The sequence below is a fragment of the Cricetulus griseus genome (genome assembly GCF_003668045.3).
Source record: "Cricetulus griseus strain 17A/GY chromosome 1 unlocalized genomic scaffold, alternate assembly CriGri-PICRH-1.0 chr1_1, whole genome shotgun sequence".
Taxonomy (NCBI): Eukaryota; Metazoa; Chordata; class Mammalia; order Rodentia; family Cricetidae; genus Cricetulus; species Cricetulus griseus.
Genome location: NW_023276807.1, coordinates 200,212,395 through 200,232,040, shown reverse-complemented (window position 1 = coordinate 200,232,040; position 19,646 = coordinate 200,212,395). Strand labels below are relative to the sequence as shown.

The 19,646-nt window shown below is 45.5% G+C and overlaps 1 protein-coding gene across 23 annotated transcripts in view; it reads right to left on the bottom strand.

Moving 5' to 3' along the window:
* Camk2g (calcium/calmodulin dependent protein kinase II gamma) overlaps positions 1-19,646 on the bottom strand; it is a 62,143-nt gene that overhangs the window by 17,295 nt on the left and 25,202 nt on the right. For 14 of the 23 annotated variants that reach the window (XM_027387525.2, XM_027387521.2, XM_035452124.1 and 11 more), the window contains 9 exons: positions 16,530-16,602; positions 16,274-16,376; positions 15,761-15,844; positions 15,177-15,271; positions 14,442-14,564; positions 10,505-10,588; positions 10,224-10,266; positions 7,887-7,949; positions 5,894-5,937 (listed from right to left, as the gene is read on the bottom strand). In XM_027387525.2, the coding sequence (XP_027243326.1) occupies positions 5,894-5,937; positions 7,887-7,949; positions 10,224-10,266; positions 10,505-10,588; positions 14,442-14,564; positions 15,177-15,271; positions 15,761-15,844; positions 16,274-16,376; positions 16,530-16,602 (712 nt within the window). The remainder of the gene's footprint in view (positions 1-5,893; positions 5,938-7,886; positions 7,950-10,223; positions 10,267-10,504; positions 10,589-14,441; positions 14,565-15,176; positions 15,272-15,760; positions 15,845-16,273; positions 16,377-16,529; positions 16,603-19,646) is intronic. The other 9 variants (XM_027387522.2, XM_027387526.2, XM_035452129.1 and 6 more) reach the window with 1 other exon arrangement.

The following is a 19,646-nucleotide window of genomic DNA, read 5'->3' as shown; positions in this document are numbered from 1 at the left end:
TTTGGCCATCAGCTCAAATTTCAAGAGAGCCCACAAAGGTCACACGTCCTACATTTTATCTTCTTGCCTTTTCTTCCAATCACACAATTGGCCATTTATGTCACTGAATAAGAAAGACTATAATCACATTATAAACAATTTGAAAAACAAAGGGGAAATTGAGTGAATTTTGCCCAAATTCCTATTGCTCTTTTTTTTTTCATATGCAATTAAAATAGTATTACAAGCTACATGTTACAGAGAAGTTTATGTTATACTTTAAAATTAGTTTTGTTTTTTTGTTTCTTGAGACAAAGTTTTTATGTAGCCCTAACTTTCCTGGAACTTGTTCTGTAGACCAGGATGACATAAAAACTCACAGAGATCCTCGAGCCTCTGCTTCCCGAGTGTTGGGATTAAAGGTGTTTGCCACCACCGCCCAGCTAAAATTAGTATTTTGAGTTTGAAATGATTTATTTTTGAGGCCTTGAACTCACTGTGCTGCTGAGGATAGCCTGTACTCCTGACCCTCCTACCTCCAGGTATTATGAGCACAAGCCTGTACCAATTTGTCCACTAATTTTGTCTTTTTTATTTATTAGAGAATAATTTGATTTGCTGATTAATATTAATGCATGGTCCAGATGAAAAGTTTGGAAAGTAGGGGAAACCCACAATAACAGAAAAATGTTTAGGAACCCTGATGTTACCAAAGTCCCATCACTTAGTGAAACCATGATTAAATATATCAGTAAGTTTTCATTTGTTGTTGGTTTTCTGTGTCCACAGTGTATGTTGAACAAGAATCTACAGTTATGTTGTATTTTAAAAGATACACCTTAGGGGCTGGAGAGATGGCTCAGCAGATGATTTTATGCTCTTTCAGAGGACCAACATGGCAATTACTAGTTACAGTAACTAGTTACTCCAGTTCCAGATCTGCCTGAAGAGGCCAGAGAAGGGTCTAAGATCCCCTGGAGATGGAATTATAGGCGGTTGTAAGCTACCAGAGGTGGATGCTGGGGACTAAACTTCAGTCTTCTGCAAGAGCAGCAAATGCTCCTAACTTCTGAACCAGCTTTCCAACCCAGGATGTTCTTTCTTTCCTTTTTACTTTTTTTTTTTTTTTTTTTTGAGACAGGGTTTCTCTGTGTAGCTTTGGAACCTGTCCTGGAACTCACTCTGTAGACCAGGCTGGCCTTGAACTCACAGAGATCAGATTGCCTCTTTCTCCCAAGTGCTGGGATTAAAGGCATGTACCACACCACTCAGGATGAATAACTTTCTAAGGGTCTAATAAATAGATTTCTCATTGTTATGTAATTATTTCTGACCAGCTTTAGAAACAGTTTCTCATCCTTTCACACAGTATCATGTAAAACATCTTTCTGATTTCAGCTTTTCCTATTTTGTATTTCTTTGGGAGAATTCTTAGAAGAAAATGCCCAGAAGCAAAGGTAGGTACATCTGTATGGCTTTGACGTCAGGTTTTACTACAATCGCTAACTTAAGAATCAAAAATGACACATTTCCCTCCATCCCCACCCCCCACGACTTCTCCGTGTAAGCCTGGCTGTCCTGGAACTCACTGTAGACCAGGTTTACTGTTTCAATTTGCATTTCATTGATAGTCATAAAGCTAAAAGTTGTCATCCTGATCTATTTCTGCCCCCCTCTCTTTCTTTTTTTAGTTTTTTTCTCTGTAGCTTTGGAGTCTGTCCTGGTACTCGCTCTGTAGACCAGGCTAGCCTTGAACTCACAGAGATCCTCCTGCCTGCTGGGATTAAAGGCTTATATTTGTTAAACTTTTTTTTTTCTTTTTCTTTTTGGTTTTTCGAGACAGGGTTTCTCTGTCTAGCTTTGGAGCCTACCCTGGCACTTGCTCTGGAGACCAGGCTGGCCTCTCACAGAGATGCCCCTGCCTCTGCCTCCCAAGTGCTGGAATTAAAGGCGTGCGCCACCAATGCCCAGCCTGTTAAACTCTTTAATAAAGGGATTCCCATGCCACCACACCTACTGTGAATGTCTCCTGCTACCTGCCAGTGTCAAGGACTGGGCATGCCAGGCAAGTGCTCTACAGTTTACTTATATTCCCAACAGTTGTTGGTCTGTTAACTTTAGTCATCCCTTTTTAAAACACTTGTTTCTTGGCCTCTTACCCCATCACAATAGTGAAACCTTTTTCTTAGGAAAAAAAGCACAGCATTAAACTCATTTACCAAGCACATACCAGGGTCAGACATACAACAGGGCCAGGCTTTCTCACACATTCCCATTTACCCAGCAGTTCTGTCTGCAGAGCACACTCCTCAGCACTCCAGTAGGGACTAGTTCCTTTCCCATTTCCTTCGTCTTAGCAACACAATTCCCATTTTTTTCCTTTTATCATGTCTTTAAATTTTCACATGCTTTAGACTTATATGAGAGAAGGAAAGCACTGAAATTCAATAGTTGATTCTGTCTCCTACTCAAAGCCTCTAGAATCTAAACTACATGCTTGCTGGGAAGTGGTGGCGCACACCTTTAATCCCAGCACTCCGGAGGCAGAGGCAGTCGGATCTCTGTGAGTTCAAGGCCAGCCTGGTTGCTCTAGGACAGCTAGAGAAACACAGAAAAAAACTTGTTTCGCTATACCCTGAAATCGATTTTAAAAAGATTTATTTATGGGGGATGGAGAGGTGGCTCAGAGGTTCAGACCACTGGCTGCTCTTCCAGAGGTCCTAAGTTCAATGCCCAGCACCTGTATGCTGGCTCACAACCATCTATAATGAGATCCGGTGCTCTTTTCTAGCGTGCAGGCAGAACTGTGTGTGTGTGTGTGTGTGTGTGTGTGTGTGTGTGTGTGTGTGTATTAAACAACATATATATTACATATATGTATTTATATATATGTATTAAACCCTTAAAAGAGATTATTCTTATTTTATGTATACAGGTGTTTTGCTTTCATGTATGTATGTGCACCATGTGTATGTAGTGCCCACAGGAGCCAGAAAAGGTCATTGGATCCTCTGGAAATAGTTACAGACAGTTGTGAGTTGCCACATGGGTGCTGGGAACTGAACCCAGGTCCTCTGCAAGAGCAAAAAGTGTTCATAACCACTGAACCATCTCTCCAACCCAAATGAATATTTTTGGTTGGTGTGTCTTTCTGTGGTATAGAAGATCAAACCTAGAACCTCATATATGATATGCTAAGTAAGTGCTCTACCACTGAGACACACCGCTGGCTCTGAATCTGCGTATATTATAATTATCTTCTTAGGCTAATGGTTATGGTTATACTAGAGTCATTTTTAAAACTATTGTCTCAAAAGTTTTGAGTCTGTCAGAAACTCAGCCTGCAAAGATGGACATGATGGCACACACCTATAATCCCAGTATTTGGGAGGGAGAGGCAGGAGAATCAAGAGTTCAAGGCTAAAGATGGACTCCTTCCTGGGTTGTACCATATTGTTCCATTGTTCAGCTGTGCCACCTGTCCCTTAATCTCAATGGGATCAAAACAAAACTCTTCCCACCTGGACACATATTTTATTCATAGCTACTTTGTTCAATAATCAAGGCTGGAAGCTTTGACATTGTCTGATGAATTTCCTTTCCCCTTTTTTTGAGACAGGGTCTCTACATAGCCCTGGCTGCCTCAGAACTCACTCTGTAGACCAAGCTAGCTTTGAACTCACGGAGATCTACTTGCCTCTGCCTCTTTTTTGTTTTATTTTATTTCGAGATAGGGTTTCCCTATGTAGCCCCGGTTATCTTGGAACTCTTGCCTCTGCCTCTTGAGTGCTGAAATGAAAAGTGTTTATCACTAATTACCCAGTTAATTCATTTCCTTCCCCTTCTCCCTCCTGAGACAGTGTTGTTATGCAGCTCAGGTTAGACCTGAACTTTCGACCTTCCTACTGTTGCCACCACAGCACAAAGTTTACAAGAATGCACCACAATGCCCAGCCCGTGGATTCTTCTAAAATCAACCACACTCAGTGTGAGTCTTCCCGGGTGGGCACAACTCTAATCACAGCAGGTATTCCCTGTATTACAGGGAGTAGCCAGACCATGACTTCAGGTAACCTCTATGCTGATAAGTTACAATCTGTGCCATCCTACTGGTCAATAGTTTTGCATATTTTCCCTTGATATTTCTGACCATTTTTTCTTCTGAACCTTTCCTTTATCTGCAGATTATAGCATATCTTGACACCTCTGTGCACAGCTCTTTCCTTCTTCCATTCACCCAGCACACTCAGACACATCTCTATTTTCCTTATTACAGGGACTAAACCCAGGGCCTCATGTATATTAAGGTAACTCTAGCTCTTCAAATCTTTCTTATCATCTCTCTTATCATATCTTTCCTATTCAGGCATACAGTATTTTCCATAGTCTAACAAACTTTAAATTCTATTGCTTATTTGGATTAATGTGGCTGTTTTGGTTCCTGCAGCACCAAGGAATGAAACTCAGAGCCTTGCTGTTCTCTACCACTAAGCTATAAAGCTCCACCCTTACAGCACTAGCCATAATTTTGACTGCTTTTTCTTCCTTCTCACCCCCTTCTATTAAAAACATTCTTTTAAGATTAGGTTTTATTATGTTACCTCAAGCTGGCTTCAGTCTCACTATAATTATACTTCAGCCTCCCAAGTACTAGAATAACAGCATGTGCCACCTTATATCTTTCTACCGTATATATTGTGTTCTAGTTGGATAGAAACATCAATATGTATGACAATTCATACAATGTATTTTGATTTTAGGTTATACTGTTTCATTTTAAAGAAAATGCATTCAAGTGTAAAAGTGAAAAAAAAAAAAAGAAAGAAAGCTGTTCTCCTGTCTTGCTCTCACCTCCAACCCCATACCTTAGCCAGCCTCTAAATGGGCTCATCTATTCCTCTCCCCCTAAGCTTGTTCCCAAGAGCTTCCGACAGAGGCCACCTTGATGAGAAAGCCTTTCTTCCTGTTTGGCTCACTCATTTTGTTCCTGCCTAGAACCAGAGGGCTACCTCCAAACCACAGCTCCACATGAGCAGGTGTAAGTGGTCGTTAAGTGCCCCTCCTAGTGGCAGAAAGACACAAAAGCAAACATGCAGAGAACAAGGACACAAAAAAGGCTCAGGGGAGGGGAACGGGCACATGTACACAACGGTGGACATACGCTCCTGAGAAAAGGCCCAGTTTGTGCTCTTGTTAGAGATTATGGTTTGGCTAATTTCTTGGTTTGAAATTCTCTAATGTGTCAGTTGGTGCTCCAGCCCCAGGACACTTACTGCCTGTCTCCCTTGTACCCTGTTTCCTTTGAGTGTCTATAGCCACTTCTTTTCATCCCAGCCAAGTCACTACTCCAGGCCCTCTTATTCTCTTACTCACACAGGAAAAACCCTTTTACGAGATGGAAATGAGCTGTGACACACCATTGTCCTTTCATTTATAGAAGCTTGAGACTCTCAGTCAGTGGCATCTGACCTGGGATCTGAAAGTGGTTTGCAGAAAAACACCAAGGCTTCAAGCTCCTAGTACGGTATCCTGCCTGAGTTACAATGGCACACTGGTTTGCTTTGATTAAAAGAAGTTGTGCAAAAAGGGACAAGGTTAACCAAATGGCCCAAACAAATCAGAAACATGCAGAGTCCAGCCCTGGAGATGAGGTTGGTATACAGAAGTCAGGTACTAGGAAACCGCAACTCGGATCATTCATTCCCCCAGTATCTTTCCCATCTACCTAAGGTCAGGAGACCCATATCCCTTCTTCCCTCTCAGGCCAGGGGAACCTGATATTCGGAGCATGAGGCTTAAAACAAAACAGTGAGGACAAGGTTCTTAAGGAAAGGGAGAGCAAGATACTTAGAATCCCTCAGCAGCTGCTGGGAGAGAAGCCAGTCTCTGGTCAGAGGATGGGAGAAATACCTACCTTGACACCGCCATCTGACTTCTTGTTCAATAGGCTTTTGGCAGCTGTGAAAACAAAGAGGCAAGTCATGTCTTGGCATCACATCCTCTCTTCAACCTGGCAGCCAGATCTGTGAGAAACTGCTGAGCTAACAAGGGGCCCAGAGCCTCCACAGCTCCTGAAAAAAGGCCATTGCAGTAGTTCCTCTGCAGGAAGGGCATCTTGAGGGTTTCAGAGCCATGGATGAGGGCTCAGTAGAAGCAGACACCCTGTACTTAGGAAGAGAAAGCACACTCGGTACTAGAGCTTCCTGGGGGCACTGGGAGTACTGTCCTTAACAGCTCCTACCCAGGCCTGGAAACAAAGTGCCAACGTGAAATGGTTGAGGGCTCCATTTCTAGACATCATGGAAGTCCTCTCGAAGGAAGGATGCAAGACATCTCCGGAGTTTTCTCAAGAAAATAGCGTCACAGATCACGAAGGAGACCAGACGTGAGGACAGACAGTCACAGACACAGAAACCAGGACCACCTACAGGAGGGTTTTGCCAAGGGGCTGAAGCCTTCACTGGGCAGGACATCACCCAGTTTATTGGGTTCTAGCTGTCACCCTTTCCCATTCTCTGGATCCATGAGCATGGACTGGCTAGAATTACAAGCTGCCAAACATTCCAGCCAGCCATGGGGTTATATTCAAGGCTGATGACCTATATCAGGCAGACGGTGACACCCGAAGGCCACAAAGGTCATAGGAAGGCAGTAGACAGAGGGTGGGAGAGTTCTGGGAGGCACAGGGATATAGAATGAGCCCAACTCTGATTCACCTGGACTGCCCTAGATTTCTATATTGGTTCTAACCACTTGCTTGCTGTGTTTTGTGACTGACCACAAGTGGGTTACTTAACCACGTTGAGTCTCAAATTATTTGTTTGTAAAATGGGATGAAACAGCCCCTAGGTCACAGGACAGTGGTGGGGATACAATGGAACCATGCCTAAAAATAACTCAGCAGAGTGCCTGGCACGTAAGAACCACTGATCCTGACCATCGCTGTGACTGCTGCCACTATCCTCTGTCCTTCAGGTGGACACTCCTATCTAAACTGTGTTCTTTCTCCAGTGACAGAAAGAAAGAACATATCTTCAACACAACATTTTGGTTCTTAAAAAAAAAAAAAAAAAAAAAAAAAGGCCTTTATCCTTAACTCCAGTCATGCTGTATTTGGGCAAGTAAATTTTTAATGTGTTTACAGCAGTAAGCCTGACCACCTACTGTCACACACTGATTCTCAACTCAGGATGCCTACTAGAATCACTTGGAAAACTTTACAAAACACTTACACTTATCCCATCCACCTAGGATTCTGTTTTGTCTGGTGTGGAACCTTGGCATCAGGGTTTTGTTTTATGAGTTCCCAGGTGGCTGGTGGTCCTGTCTAGTCAGTTGAGAACATATGTGTGCCTAAGTATCTCTGTGTTACTTGTTACCGTTACAGAGATGAGGGGTGGGAGAGCTGACATGATTTTCTCAGAGTATGACAGGGCTAAGAGTCAGGCCAAGGGATGGCCGACCCTGAGGATTCTGTACTCCACAGCCTTTTAGGTCAGCAGGTCTGTAAACGCCAGGTTTCACAATTTTGAGGCTTTCTCTGAGGGGTTTTAAATTGTGCTATAAGATTCTAGTCAGCACTACACAGCTCCAGGCCATGCCCAGGGTCGTTTGCAGGTGAAGCCCTTTGGGCATCTGGAGGAAAGGCTCCTTCCTACTGCCCAACTCCAAGTCCCCAGGCTATTGCCTCCTGAGAGTTGGCAAGCGCCCAGCATGCACGGCTGGTTAGGGGCCTTCATAACATCAATGTGCTTGCAGATGCCAAGTTAGGTGGTCCGTATGGCATGCCCATCTCAGCCCACAAGCATGGGACTCGCCTCCCTGGTGAGTGGGCCTGGCATGCTGGCCCTACTGTTGGGGTGGCAGGGAGCCAAGGCAGGCGGTCAGGGAGGACTCATGCCACGTACCTTGCCCGGCCAGGCCGGCGGCGCTCGCGGCAGGCGAGGCGGGGGCGGAGCTCTGCCTGCCAACTGAGGGGATACAGTCTCTCAGTGCACAGAGCTGCCGCAAAGCCACGGGGGCCAGTCAGCAGCGAGCATGCCCCAGCATGAGGCGTAGAAACCGCTGGCCGCCCTCGCACAGCAAGGCCCGGGTGGCATGGCCAAGCCAGCCGAGCTAGGGTAGAGGAGGCACCAGGGGGCAGACTGAGGAGGCAGGAGCAGCTAGCCCTACAGCAGTCTGGGGGCCTGTGAGGCTTGGACAGGCTGAATACCATGCCTCTACTTCATGGCAATGGCTTCATTGCTTGTCCCATGATCACTTCAAGTTAAAAGCCCAAGGGTAAAAGCCTGACCTGGTGGAAGGTAGGTACCTTTTCTGAGTTTAAATGAGCCTGTTACTACAGTGCCTGAAGCACATGTCCTTCACACATTCCAAATAACAGAGGACTGGAGCATGGGAAGGCTCCCACATGGCCCTTGGGATAAGCCCTAGCTCCTCCTTTAGACACAGGCCTTCCTCCCTATAAGGAGTCAGAGAAGAGAGGTGGCTTTTCTCAGTCTGCATTTCACTGTGCACTGAGGATGAAGATGCCCAGGAAAGGAGGCCCAGAAATAAAGGCTGTCAGAGTAGATGCAACATCTGTCCTACTATTGTACCCCATGGATCAACTGGGGAAACAGTCTAGTTTGCGCCTAAAGAAATAAGTGAGCATCCTTTACACCTGTACATCCTTCTGTATGTCTTTGGCTCTGTCCTCACCGGTCCCAAGTTTACGGCAGGAGAAGCCAACATGGAATGCTTGCAGTGCTGTTTTGTTTTTGCTATCCCTTCTAACCTAGGATAGAGTGAACTCAAAGACCAGAAGGCTCTTGAAGGATGAGTCAAGGCTCTTTCCTAGAAGAGCCTGACTGCCTCAAACCATGACACTAATTTCCTGAAATGGAGAGAGGCTGACGTGACAGACCAGGGCTCTTGCTTCTGACTGGTCAGACTACACAAGCAGCAGCAGCTTGTCTTCACCTTTCTTTGACTCAGAGGAGACAGGAAATATCACCACTCTATGGGCAGCACAGAAATGCCCTTGAGTGTCCTCTAAGAAGCTCTAAAATCAAGAAAATAATGTTGAAAGAGTTTACAGGGTAAGGAGCACCGTGGGGGTTACAATGCTATCTCTGTGGGAGGTAACAAGCCACACACTCCTGCTCCCTTCCTGGAGGAAACCATGACCTTCTAGTGTGCATTCGGCATAATAAGCCTCCAAACCAGGGTCATCTGGTCCTGACAGCCTGGAACGCTAGGGTCCAAGGGCAAGAGTTTATGGAGCCCTAGTCCTCCTGCCTGAAGCCTCCTCCAAGCCAAAGCTCTCCAGTAACCCAGAACCAGGTTAGCAGACCTGAAATCAAAGACACAAGCCCCTCTCCATGGCGGTGCAGGAGGTAAGCAAGGGAAGAGGTCTTGTTAGAAGGATGAGAAAAGGGGTCTTGGACCAAAACAGCAAGGCTGGAGGTTAGAGGAAGGGAAGACCATGGGCAAAAGCAAGCTGGGGAGAGACCTTTCTGTCTTCAGTTAAATCTTGACACTAATCTTTTCCTCACAGAAAAGCCACTGCTCTCAACTGAGGGCAAACAATGAAGGTGAGGGTGGGAATGGATGCTGCAGAGGGGACTGGAATGTCTTGCATCTTAAAAACAAATGTCAAGTGTGATTTACAAATCACCTACCCAACTCTCCCAGTTCCTCAGCAAATTAAATGAGTTCCTTCCCCTCCCCATCGCTGGTCTCTATTTCTTCACTTTTACAGCTAGTGTCACAGATGGTGCCGTACGTCTCAGTCAATGTGAGAGGTTTAAACACCTGGAATAACTTCTATCGGGCACTGCTTCTTGGACACAATGAAGTAAGAGATGACCTCGAGTGGGTGCAACGAGAAGACACACCGTATCTCATCTTCCTTCTTACTCCAGTGCATTCTCCAATACCCTAGACTGGCTAAAATCTCAAAGTACTGAAGAGTCTCCGGAGAATTACAAACACTTAGGGATAAGGCATGTGGGAAGCTGGGCAAGCTACTCTTAGGTGGTCTGAAGAAACAGAATTCATGATCTAGAGCCCCAGAAAAGCCCTTTCCTGCACTTCTGAAGAAACTGGGTGAAGGAGTCCAGCAGCAGCCGCCCTCAAAACAGGATCTTTGCTTGTCCTGCTCCAGGTGATGCCTGAGACACCTGTGCTTCCTGGGCTGGCCAAATTTCATTCTTGTCCCACTCACCTTGGCAGAATTAAAGTGCACAGCTGGGAACACATACCTGAAAAGTTCCTGGAGACGAGCATGGTCGTGAGGATGGCACCCTGGGGAAAGAAGAAAACCCTGTGAATCCAAACGGACTTTAGAAGAAGGCAGCCTGGACTCTGACAAAGGCAGCTCTCGGCCAGAGCCCAAGAACATGAGTTTTCTTATGTCCCAACATGAACAACCTTAACCTTCTCAGCTTAGCTCCAATAGGAGGGGCTTTACTTTGGGACCAGACAGGAGCTACACTGTCACAAGACACGATTTTGAGGCCAGTAATCCAGAAGTAGGGCTCACCTTCAGTTTTCTCCTGGCATTGAATTTGCGCAAGCACTCCACTGTCTCTTGGCGATGCATCATGGATGCTACTGTGGATCGTTGCTGGAAGCCAAACAGACAGCCCGTGAGACCCCCATCACAGACCCTCTGTCCCTCACCTCAGTCCCCTGTCACCACAGCACTGACGGCTGTGACAGCATATTCTCACACACTCTGCTCCCACAGTGCTGATCAAATGAGGTCACAGGTGAGAAAAGGCCTTAGAACACAAGTGCCACCAACCACTCAAGGTTATGTTAAAGGCAGTCTGAACAAGAAGAAAACCACCAAAAACTGATTCGGGATGAAGGTGCCAAGAGAGCTTTTCAAAGGCAACCGGGGAATATCTGGTGTGATGGGAGACTGGCTTAGCGACTTCTTCAGCAACTCTCTACTGAGTACCTGCTATAGTCCAGACCCTGCATAGGGAGAGACAGGGCTCCAGCTACACAGGGTGCCTTTCCGGAACCCCTCAAACACATCCCACAAGTTCTTGAAAGAAACTATCTGAAAAGCTAAGAATTACCTTGAAGCAGAAATTATTTTTTGCTTTTCTAAGACAGGGTCTTCTGTCATAGCCCCAGGTTGGCCCTGAATTCAAGATCCTTTGGTCTTGCCTCCCAACTGATGGCATTATAGGTGAGCACCACCATATCCAATTCCTTTTTCATCGTTTTGGAAGGATTTATTTATTCATTTATTTCTTCAAAAGAATTTGCTGTTAATGTCCTTGCCTCCTTAAACTGAGTGCACCAGACATAGTCTGCATTTCCTTGCTGACTTAGGGTCATAATGTAAGCATTAATACTATACTATAGTAATGTCCCTGAGGGCTACAGGACTGTAAGTGGTGGTCCCACAAACTTCCAACATACAGTGCTTCTGTGATTCTTAAGTGCCTCAATTGAGCTGGTCATCACTCTCTTTACTATTGCTATCTCAGTCAGCTAGGTTAAAATAAATGCTAGGGGCTATGGCCTAGAATGTCCAACTTCCCACAATCCTTGCCTGGTCTACAGAGTGAGTTCCAGGACAGCCAGAACTACACAGAGAAACCCTGTCTTGGAAAAAAAAAAAAAAAAAAGGTAATGCCGCTGATCCTCTTTTCTTTCCTGGATCCCAAAGCAATTCTCTTCACCTTCTCTACCTTTTCTCCATCCCCCTTTTTTTGTGTAAAATTCTCCACAGAGAAGTAAGAGGCTACTGTCTATGCTCTGTTTCTGCTTCAGTCTCCATTCCCAAATTGATTTTCCTTATTCCCAACCTAACCCAAGTCTCAGATGTGTCCTTCCTTGTGTCCAGGGTGGACCTCTGACCCAGGACCAAGAATCCCTCTCCCCTTTTGCTTTCCAAACTTGTCCTTCTTCAAACAGTATTAGATTCTTTTCTGTAATCTTTACATTATATTCAAGCTTCTATTAAAAAAAAAATCACTGGAATTGGTGGACACACACAAACAGGCATTACTTACTATGTGTTCTTTCTCATATATGGAAGTTAAAAAAATAAATAAAAGAGTAGGGGGCAGGAGGATGGCTCATCAGTCAAGAGCACTTGCTGTTCTTTCAAAGGACCTAGATTCAGTTCCCAGTACCCACATGGTAGTTCACAACCATCTGTTAACTCCAGTTCCAAAACATCTGACACTTTGTTCTGAGCCCCCATGAGTACTAGGTATGTACATAGTCCACAAACATGCATGCAGGCAAAACACAGAGATACAGAATTAAAAAAAATTTTTTTTAAAGTAAACCTGAGCCAGACGGTGGCGGCACATACCTTTAATCCTAGCACTTGGGAGGCAGAGGCAGGCGGATCTCTGTGAATTTGAGACCAGCCTGGTCTACAGAGTGAGTTCCAGGACAGCCAGAACTACACAGAGAAACCCTGTCTTAGAAAAAAAAAAAAGGTAAAGGCAACAAAAATAATGATTCCTGGAGGCTGGGAAGAAGGGGAGTAGATTAAAGGTGTGTGTGTGTGTGTGTGTGTGTATGTGTATGTGTACAGTGCCTGGTATAGTAAACGGAGCATGTGCTAAATTGTCACAACTAACAATGTACATTTATATGACAAAGAAAACACAAAACTTTCTGGCCCATCTGCTAATGGCCCATCTGCCTGGTATCCCAGAGGTCTCAGCCTCACTTATCCAGAGACAAACAAGTATCTCCCTATTGTTTTCCACTATCTCTATGAAATTACAAAACCATGGCCTCTCATTGGCCAGAGCTGGGAATTCTTTCCTATTTTTCTCAGGGATTTTCAGTGTCTGGCTGCTGATGGTCTCACTAAGGCCCCCTTGTTTCTTAGCTTCTCTATCGTTTCTGATTATAGATAGTCTTACTCTCAATCTCTTTGTATGACTCATTAAACTCTCCCTGTCCTTAAATGCTGGTATTTAGTGGCCATCTCTCCTTTTTCCAAAGCAAGAGAGCTCACAATAGGAATCTGCTCAGTACAAGAACAATTCCATGTTTCTAAAACCTCAGCATCACCTGCACAGAAACAGCAGGCCACGCTTCCAAATTCTCACTTCTACTCTCTACAGCCCCCTCTCTTCCACATTCCATGCTCTCTTTCAGTGCTGTTTATGGAGCCCAGGGTTTCATGTATACCAAGAAAGCATTCTAGCACTAAACCAGGTGCCTCAGCCCGAGGTTCTTTAACACCACTCTCACTGCCTACAAAACTAAGTCATCATCTTTTCTCAGAATCTAGTTCTTCTGGGTCCATGAACTGTACAACCATCGATCACTAACCAATTAAATCCAGCAATACCCATTGACTTGCCCTCTCCTTCACTCCAGCCTCTTGCTCATCAATTCCATTTTCTACATAGCTTCCAAAGTGACATTACATGCAAAATCACAGACAGAGGCAGGCAGACAAGAGATCTCTGTGAGTTCAAAGCCAGCCTGGTCTATAGAGTGAGTTCCAGGACAGCCAGGGTTACACAGAGAAACCCTGTCTCAAAAAAAAAAAAAAAAAAAAAGCAGAGTAAAACAACAACAAAAAATCTCAACTCTTTAGGCAGAAGCTGGTATGTCATGCAATCTTTTTCACCTCACTCTTTTGCTGAGTCACTAGTCACAGTCTCACTGAAAATCAAATTACTTAACATTCCCTACAGGCCACCTTTTTCTATGGCCTCTCACTGTCTCTATGTTAACCTCTGTCTGCAGGGTAACACCTGAGGGGACCCTTAAGTCATCTGCTAAGAACCAATACAGAGATCACTTTCTCCATAAAACCTCCTGTGACCCTAATGCCTATCTGGGGCAGTAGAAACCCCTGAATTTGTTACATTTTCTGTGTATTTGTCTAATTATAAGCATGGTTGCTTGTTTGAATATCTGTTTCCCCATGCCCCATTCATCTCCAGGAACTGCCTGGTGACCAGCACAAAGAGGCAACTAAACAAATGCATCATCACTCAAGATGCTTCACTGTACCAGACCCATTCCTTTGTCTGACGGTAGATATTTCAGTTTACTAGAATGGTGTGTGAAAACACAGTATATCAACCCACATCGACAGCCTACAAGTTCCTCGGAACTCAGCTCAAGAGCTCCACAACTCTGCTTCAGGGGCACATCTCAGTGGGTCAGAAGCCTCTTGTGCTTATGTACTGGGGTCCTGATAAGAGTTGAGGCCCATGTATACCCTAAGCTTGGGACTTCACATTGGGCATCAGCTGTCTTGTATCAACAATAACCTGCTCTAATTCAAGAACAGGACCAAATTACTGCCTCACAAGTAAAGACCTATTAGCACTTTTTGCCTCTCAAATCCCCAGATAACATTTATTGACCTTGGACTCATCCCCTTACCCTCCTGAATCCTTGTGCAACGAGGGTAAAGGGATACATTAGGGTTGCCACCTCCAATCTCCGAGACTGGGGGCAATGAGACTTACACAGACCCATGGATGCTTGAGAGCCTGGTCAGCTGTGATACGCTTTGCTGGGTTTATGGTCAACATCTGGTTGATCAAGTTCTTAGCTTCAGGAGTCACCGTGTCCCATTCTGGTGATGGGAACTAAGGAGCAGGAACAGGGGAAAGGGAGATAGGAAATTTGTGAGCCTTCTACCCTGAAATGTAGGCTGTCTTCATTCCAACTCCTACAATTGGGATACTCTGTGGTACCCAAGAGTTGGAGAACTCCTGGGAATATCCCAGGATCTGTGACAACTTAGAATTGGAAATGAAGACAGCACAATAATGGTTAGAATGCCAATGTATCAGATCAGTGAAGGAAGGGAACTCCAACATTATCTGCTTCAACTTTATATTTCTACTAAGGGCTTTACAATGTGTCCAAGGAACCAAAGCAGTGGAGGAAGGCTCTAGAATTCTCCTTGTGTGGTCTAACATACCATGCAGCTTCTCTGCTCTTTGCAGAAATAGATCAAAAGGGGCTTCAATGAGTTCTTTAATTTTATAATTAGCAAGGAGGGTTTTTCTTTTAATCTATTCTCTGTACATATGGTGGCAAGAATTGAGTCCTGTATGCCCATCCTTGGATCCTCAAAGTCCCCTGACACCCTGTTATCAAATGACAATAACATCACTCCCCTGGACAGACCCTTAGAGGCAGGGAATTTGTCCTTCCAGGAGTGCCTGCTCAGCTCTCAGAAAACCCATCCTTACATCGTAGGCTCCAGCTTTGATCTGCTGATATAGCTTGTGCTGATCCTCATCCCAGAAGGGAGGGTAGCCCACCAGGAGGATATACAGGATGACCCCTGCGAGACAGAACACACAGATCACTGATTGGGGTCAGTCACTTACCCCTGAGGAACCAAGAAAGGCCATGCAGGGCTCAGAACCACCCAGAAAGGTAAACGTCAGAGTCAGAGGTGGATGCCAGCCAATAATGCTGTGCCTCTAGTCCCTCTTGCTGGGCCTCACTCCTCACATCACCAAGTGCATCAGAGACCTCTTTAGGTACAAACTATCCTCTAGGGCGTGGGCAAATCCTTCTCCAAGAAGGATGCAACATAACTGAGGAATTCACTTGGCGAGGAGGGCATGATGGGAACAGTCCTCCCAAGGGAACAAGAGAGAACACCATGATTTCACATACAGCAGACAGTTGTGGAACCCAGAAGGAATGGGACTCTCTCTCTCTCTCTCTCTCTCTCTCTCTCTCTCTCTCTCTCTCTCTCTCTCTGTCATCACAGGAAGCAAAGGGCCCATAACACCAAAAAGCTGAGTGTGTGGCATGTGCTTACCGCAGGCCCAGATATCCACAGGTTTTCCATAGGGATCTTTCCTCAAGACCTCAGGGGACAAATAACCTGGGGTGCCAGCAAAACCTGTAGCAGAAGAGAAGGCAGAGCCACACTGAACCTACTGTCTCTCTCATTAAGTCCACATCTGTAACTCTCTCCAAAGCCCTTCTAACCCTGTTGCTTTACTCCATACACTCTCAGCACTCAGGCTACAAACAGTGACGGGCTGGGCTTCTCGTAGTGCCTGGAATCTAAATCAGAAAGCAAGTACTTGTGCCTACCAGGAACTCAAGCACCTCCCCAGAGGCAACAAGAACGCACTGCAGACAGCAGCCAGACTCACTGTACTGAGTCATGAGGGCCAGGAGGGACCCGGTGCCCTCCTACCCTCCTCCACTTTCTGAAAAGGCCAGGACCATTAAAGGCCTGATTTCTAGTTCTGAAAGAGGAAGGCAGATCAGGAAAAGGAGGAAGGGTGGAGGCTGCATTCCCGGAAGACAGGGTCACCCTTACCAAACCAAGCCTGCTGCTCTCCCTGCACTTCGATGGCGAGGCCAAAATCAGCTAGCTTGACCGCAGCACCCTTGCATTTACTCGCCAGCAGCAAGTTTTCAGGCTGCAGAAGGAACAAGGAGAACCTTATGAGGTACACACACACCTTGGAGCCCAGAGGGCACCTACTCTGGGCTCACACAGTACCACTAACGAGCACCAGGTGGCGCCAACAAGTCGCTAGCAGGAGGCAAAGGAAGTCAGCCAGTTAAGGTACCTTTAGGTCCCGGTGGACAATGTCATGCTGGTGGATGTGGTTAACACTCTCCAGAATCTGATGTATACAGTGGCTGAAAAAGCAGCACAAGAAATATCAGTGCAGGGCTAAACCACCTCCACAAAGGCCACCTGTGTGGACGACACTGACTGAACAATAAGCTAGAACCCTGGGCCTTGAATATTATCTAGCTCAACCTGTTGGTATTATAAATTAGTATAGCCATTTTTGGAAAACAGTACGGATTTTTCTCAGAAAAACTAAAAATAGAGCTGCCCTATGATCCATTGAAAAATAAGACGATGTGACATTCTGATACAATGTATACCACCTCAAATATTTATTCTTTCCAGTGAGAACATTTAAAATGTTCCTTTTTTTTTTAATACATTTTAAAACATTGTTGGGAGTAGGTAGTGCATGCCTTTAATCCCAGCACTCAGGAGACAGAGACAGGTGGATCTCTGTGAGTTTGAGGCCAGTCTGGTCTACAGAGTGAGTTCCAGGACAGCCAGGGCTACATAGAGAAACCCTGTCTTGAAAAACCAAATAAATAAACAAATTACTAATTATAGCCCCCTGCTGGAACCCGTCCCTCCTTCCTGACTTCCCCTTTCCCCACCCACTCCAGCCTCTAACTGCCATTCTTCTTTACCTCTATGAGATCATCTTCTCTAGATTCCACATGCAAGTAAGATCATGTGATATTTGTCTCCCTGTGCCTGGCTTGTTTCACTTAGCACAATGTCCTCCAGGTTCACCTATCTTGTCATAAACGACAGAATTTCCTGGCCTTTTAAAGGCTCAGTCGTGTATATTATTCTCTTTTAATCCATTCATCTGCTGATGGACATTTAGGTTGTTTCCGTATCTTGGCTATTGTGAATAATGCTGCAATGAAAGTGGGCGTGCAGACATTTCTTTAACATACTGATTTTAATTCTGTTGGGTATTTACCCAGTAGTGGAATTGCTGGATCATATGGCAGCTCTATTTTTAGCTTTTCTGAGAAACATCCATACTGTTTTCCAAAAATGGCTATACTAATTTACAATAGCTTCCTTTTTCTCTTTCTTTCTTTCCTTTTCCTATTTTGAAGGAAGGTCTTACTGCTATTAGTTATTATAAGCTGGCCTGCATGCAACCTGCTATGTAACCCAGACTGGCCTTGAATTCATGATCCTTCCACCTCAGGCTGACTACTGGGAATACAGAAGCATGCCACTTTTCTCATCATCAACACTTACTTCACAGGAAAGGAAACTGAGGCCCATGTAAAGTTATATGGGTTTTCCAGAGACTAGAATAGAGGTTTACCATGGCTTATTTTGACTGCAAAGGTCCAAAACAAGTCATTTGTTTTCTAGAGACTGAAAGATGCTAAATATTCCTACGCAAGGTAAGACGACCATCCAAGGCCTTTCCTTCTCTTTCCTAAGTAAACTTTTTCTTAGGGAAGATGTTTATGGTGTACCTTGGGAAGAGTGCAAGGATGGGCGCATGGCGCATGCCTTCACATAGCCATTTACAGAGGGACTTTTGAAGGGTTTTCTCGTACTACCTAAGACATTAACTGCTCTGAAGTTTCTCATCCAGCAGGGATGAGAAAGACAGCACACAGAACCTTTCCAGAAATAATTTAAGAATGCCCTAAGTGAGCCGGGCGTTGGTGGCGCACGCCTTTAATCCCAGCACTCAGGAGGCAGAGGCAGGCGGATCTCTGTGAGTTCGAGACCAGCCTGGTCTACAAGAGCTAGTTCCAGGACAGCCTCCAAAGCCACAGAGAAACCCTGTCTTGAAAAACCAAAAAAAAAAAAAAAAAAAAAAAAAGAAGAAGAAGAAGAAGACCCTAAGTGGGGTCCCTGTAAAGCATTTCTGATGATTCTGCATAGAAAAAGACAACCTAGCTCAGAATCACACTCAGCTGCTATTTCTTAGAACGGACTGTCTACCTTGCAAAGTATCCTGCAAGCCCTGTAGTCAGATTCCCAGCACCAGGTATGAGTACTCCAGAGCAATAGTTCCCAAGTAGGGGTGAGCGTGCCCTCCAAGGGGCAACTGGCAATGGAAACAATTCTGGTTGGCACAACTTGGAAAGGGGCGTATCAACTGCTCAAAGATGCTTCTTAGTTCTAATCATGCATAGGAGAGACCTTCATTACAAGAATCTTATCTTTGCTAAAGGTTAGTACCACTGAGGCTGAAGAATGCTGGTAGAGTCTAGTCAGCCATCTCTGCCAGGTGTGGTGGGCCCATCTGCAGAACATTAGATGTGCTGGCCTGAGTGGCCTGCACTTAGGATTTGCTTCTCTGAAATCTGGTACTGAGGCTCCTAAGAGAGCCAAGGGGCCAATGGATGTTGTCAGACCTAGACACTGAGGCTTAGGGCCTCCACAGCATAGAGCCCAACAGTGTGCCAAAGGAACCTTAAGACTGAGCTGCAGAGGCGAGTCTCCACAGAAATGTATAATTAGAACAGAGCCCAGCTAGCAGGGAGAGCCTTCTGGCCAAAAATGGCAAAAGTGCGAAGTGTCCCAGCAGAGCCAGGCCAAGCCCACTGGTACAGTCCCCCACCCCCAGCTCCCAGAGCTATCACCGCCTCCTCCCACCCACAGCCTGGTCCTCCCCTGCTGGCACTGGAATTCATCTCTCCACTTGAGAATTTTTCCCCAGGCTGAGGCATCTGAAGTTGATCAGCAAACATCGGCTGTTCAGGGTTGAGAAATTCGTGAGGAAGCTGCACTCCCCCACTCTCTAGAGGCGGCCTGAGCCACCACGTAAGCCAGATAAGCTGTAGGCTGGATAACAAAAATCAGGTTGTAAAGGGGAAAAGCTAAGGTGGGCAGGATAGGCCACCTGAACGCCACGATGTAGGTATCAGACAAAAGAGCCGCTGGCTTTGATGAAGAGTTGGGGGTTGAGCCATGGGACCCATGCTGAAATGGTCATGGTGGTGAAGTGACAAGGTGACAAAGGCTGAAAGCTCCTGAGGAAGTTTTCCAGTTTCATACCCTTCAGGACAAAAGTGATGCTTTCTCCAGCTCTGATCCCCCAGATCCCTACATCAGGACCTTGTACACACAAGAAGAGGCGTAGAGTGGCCACTGGGTATGTTTG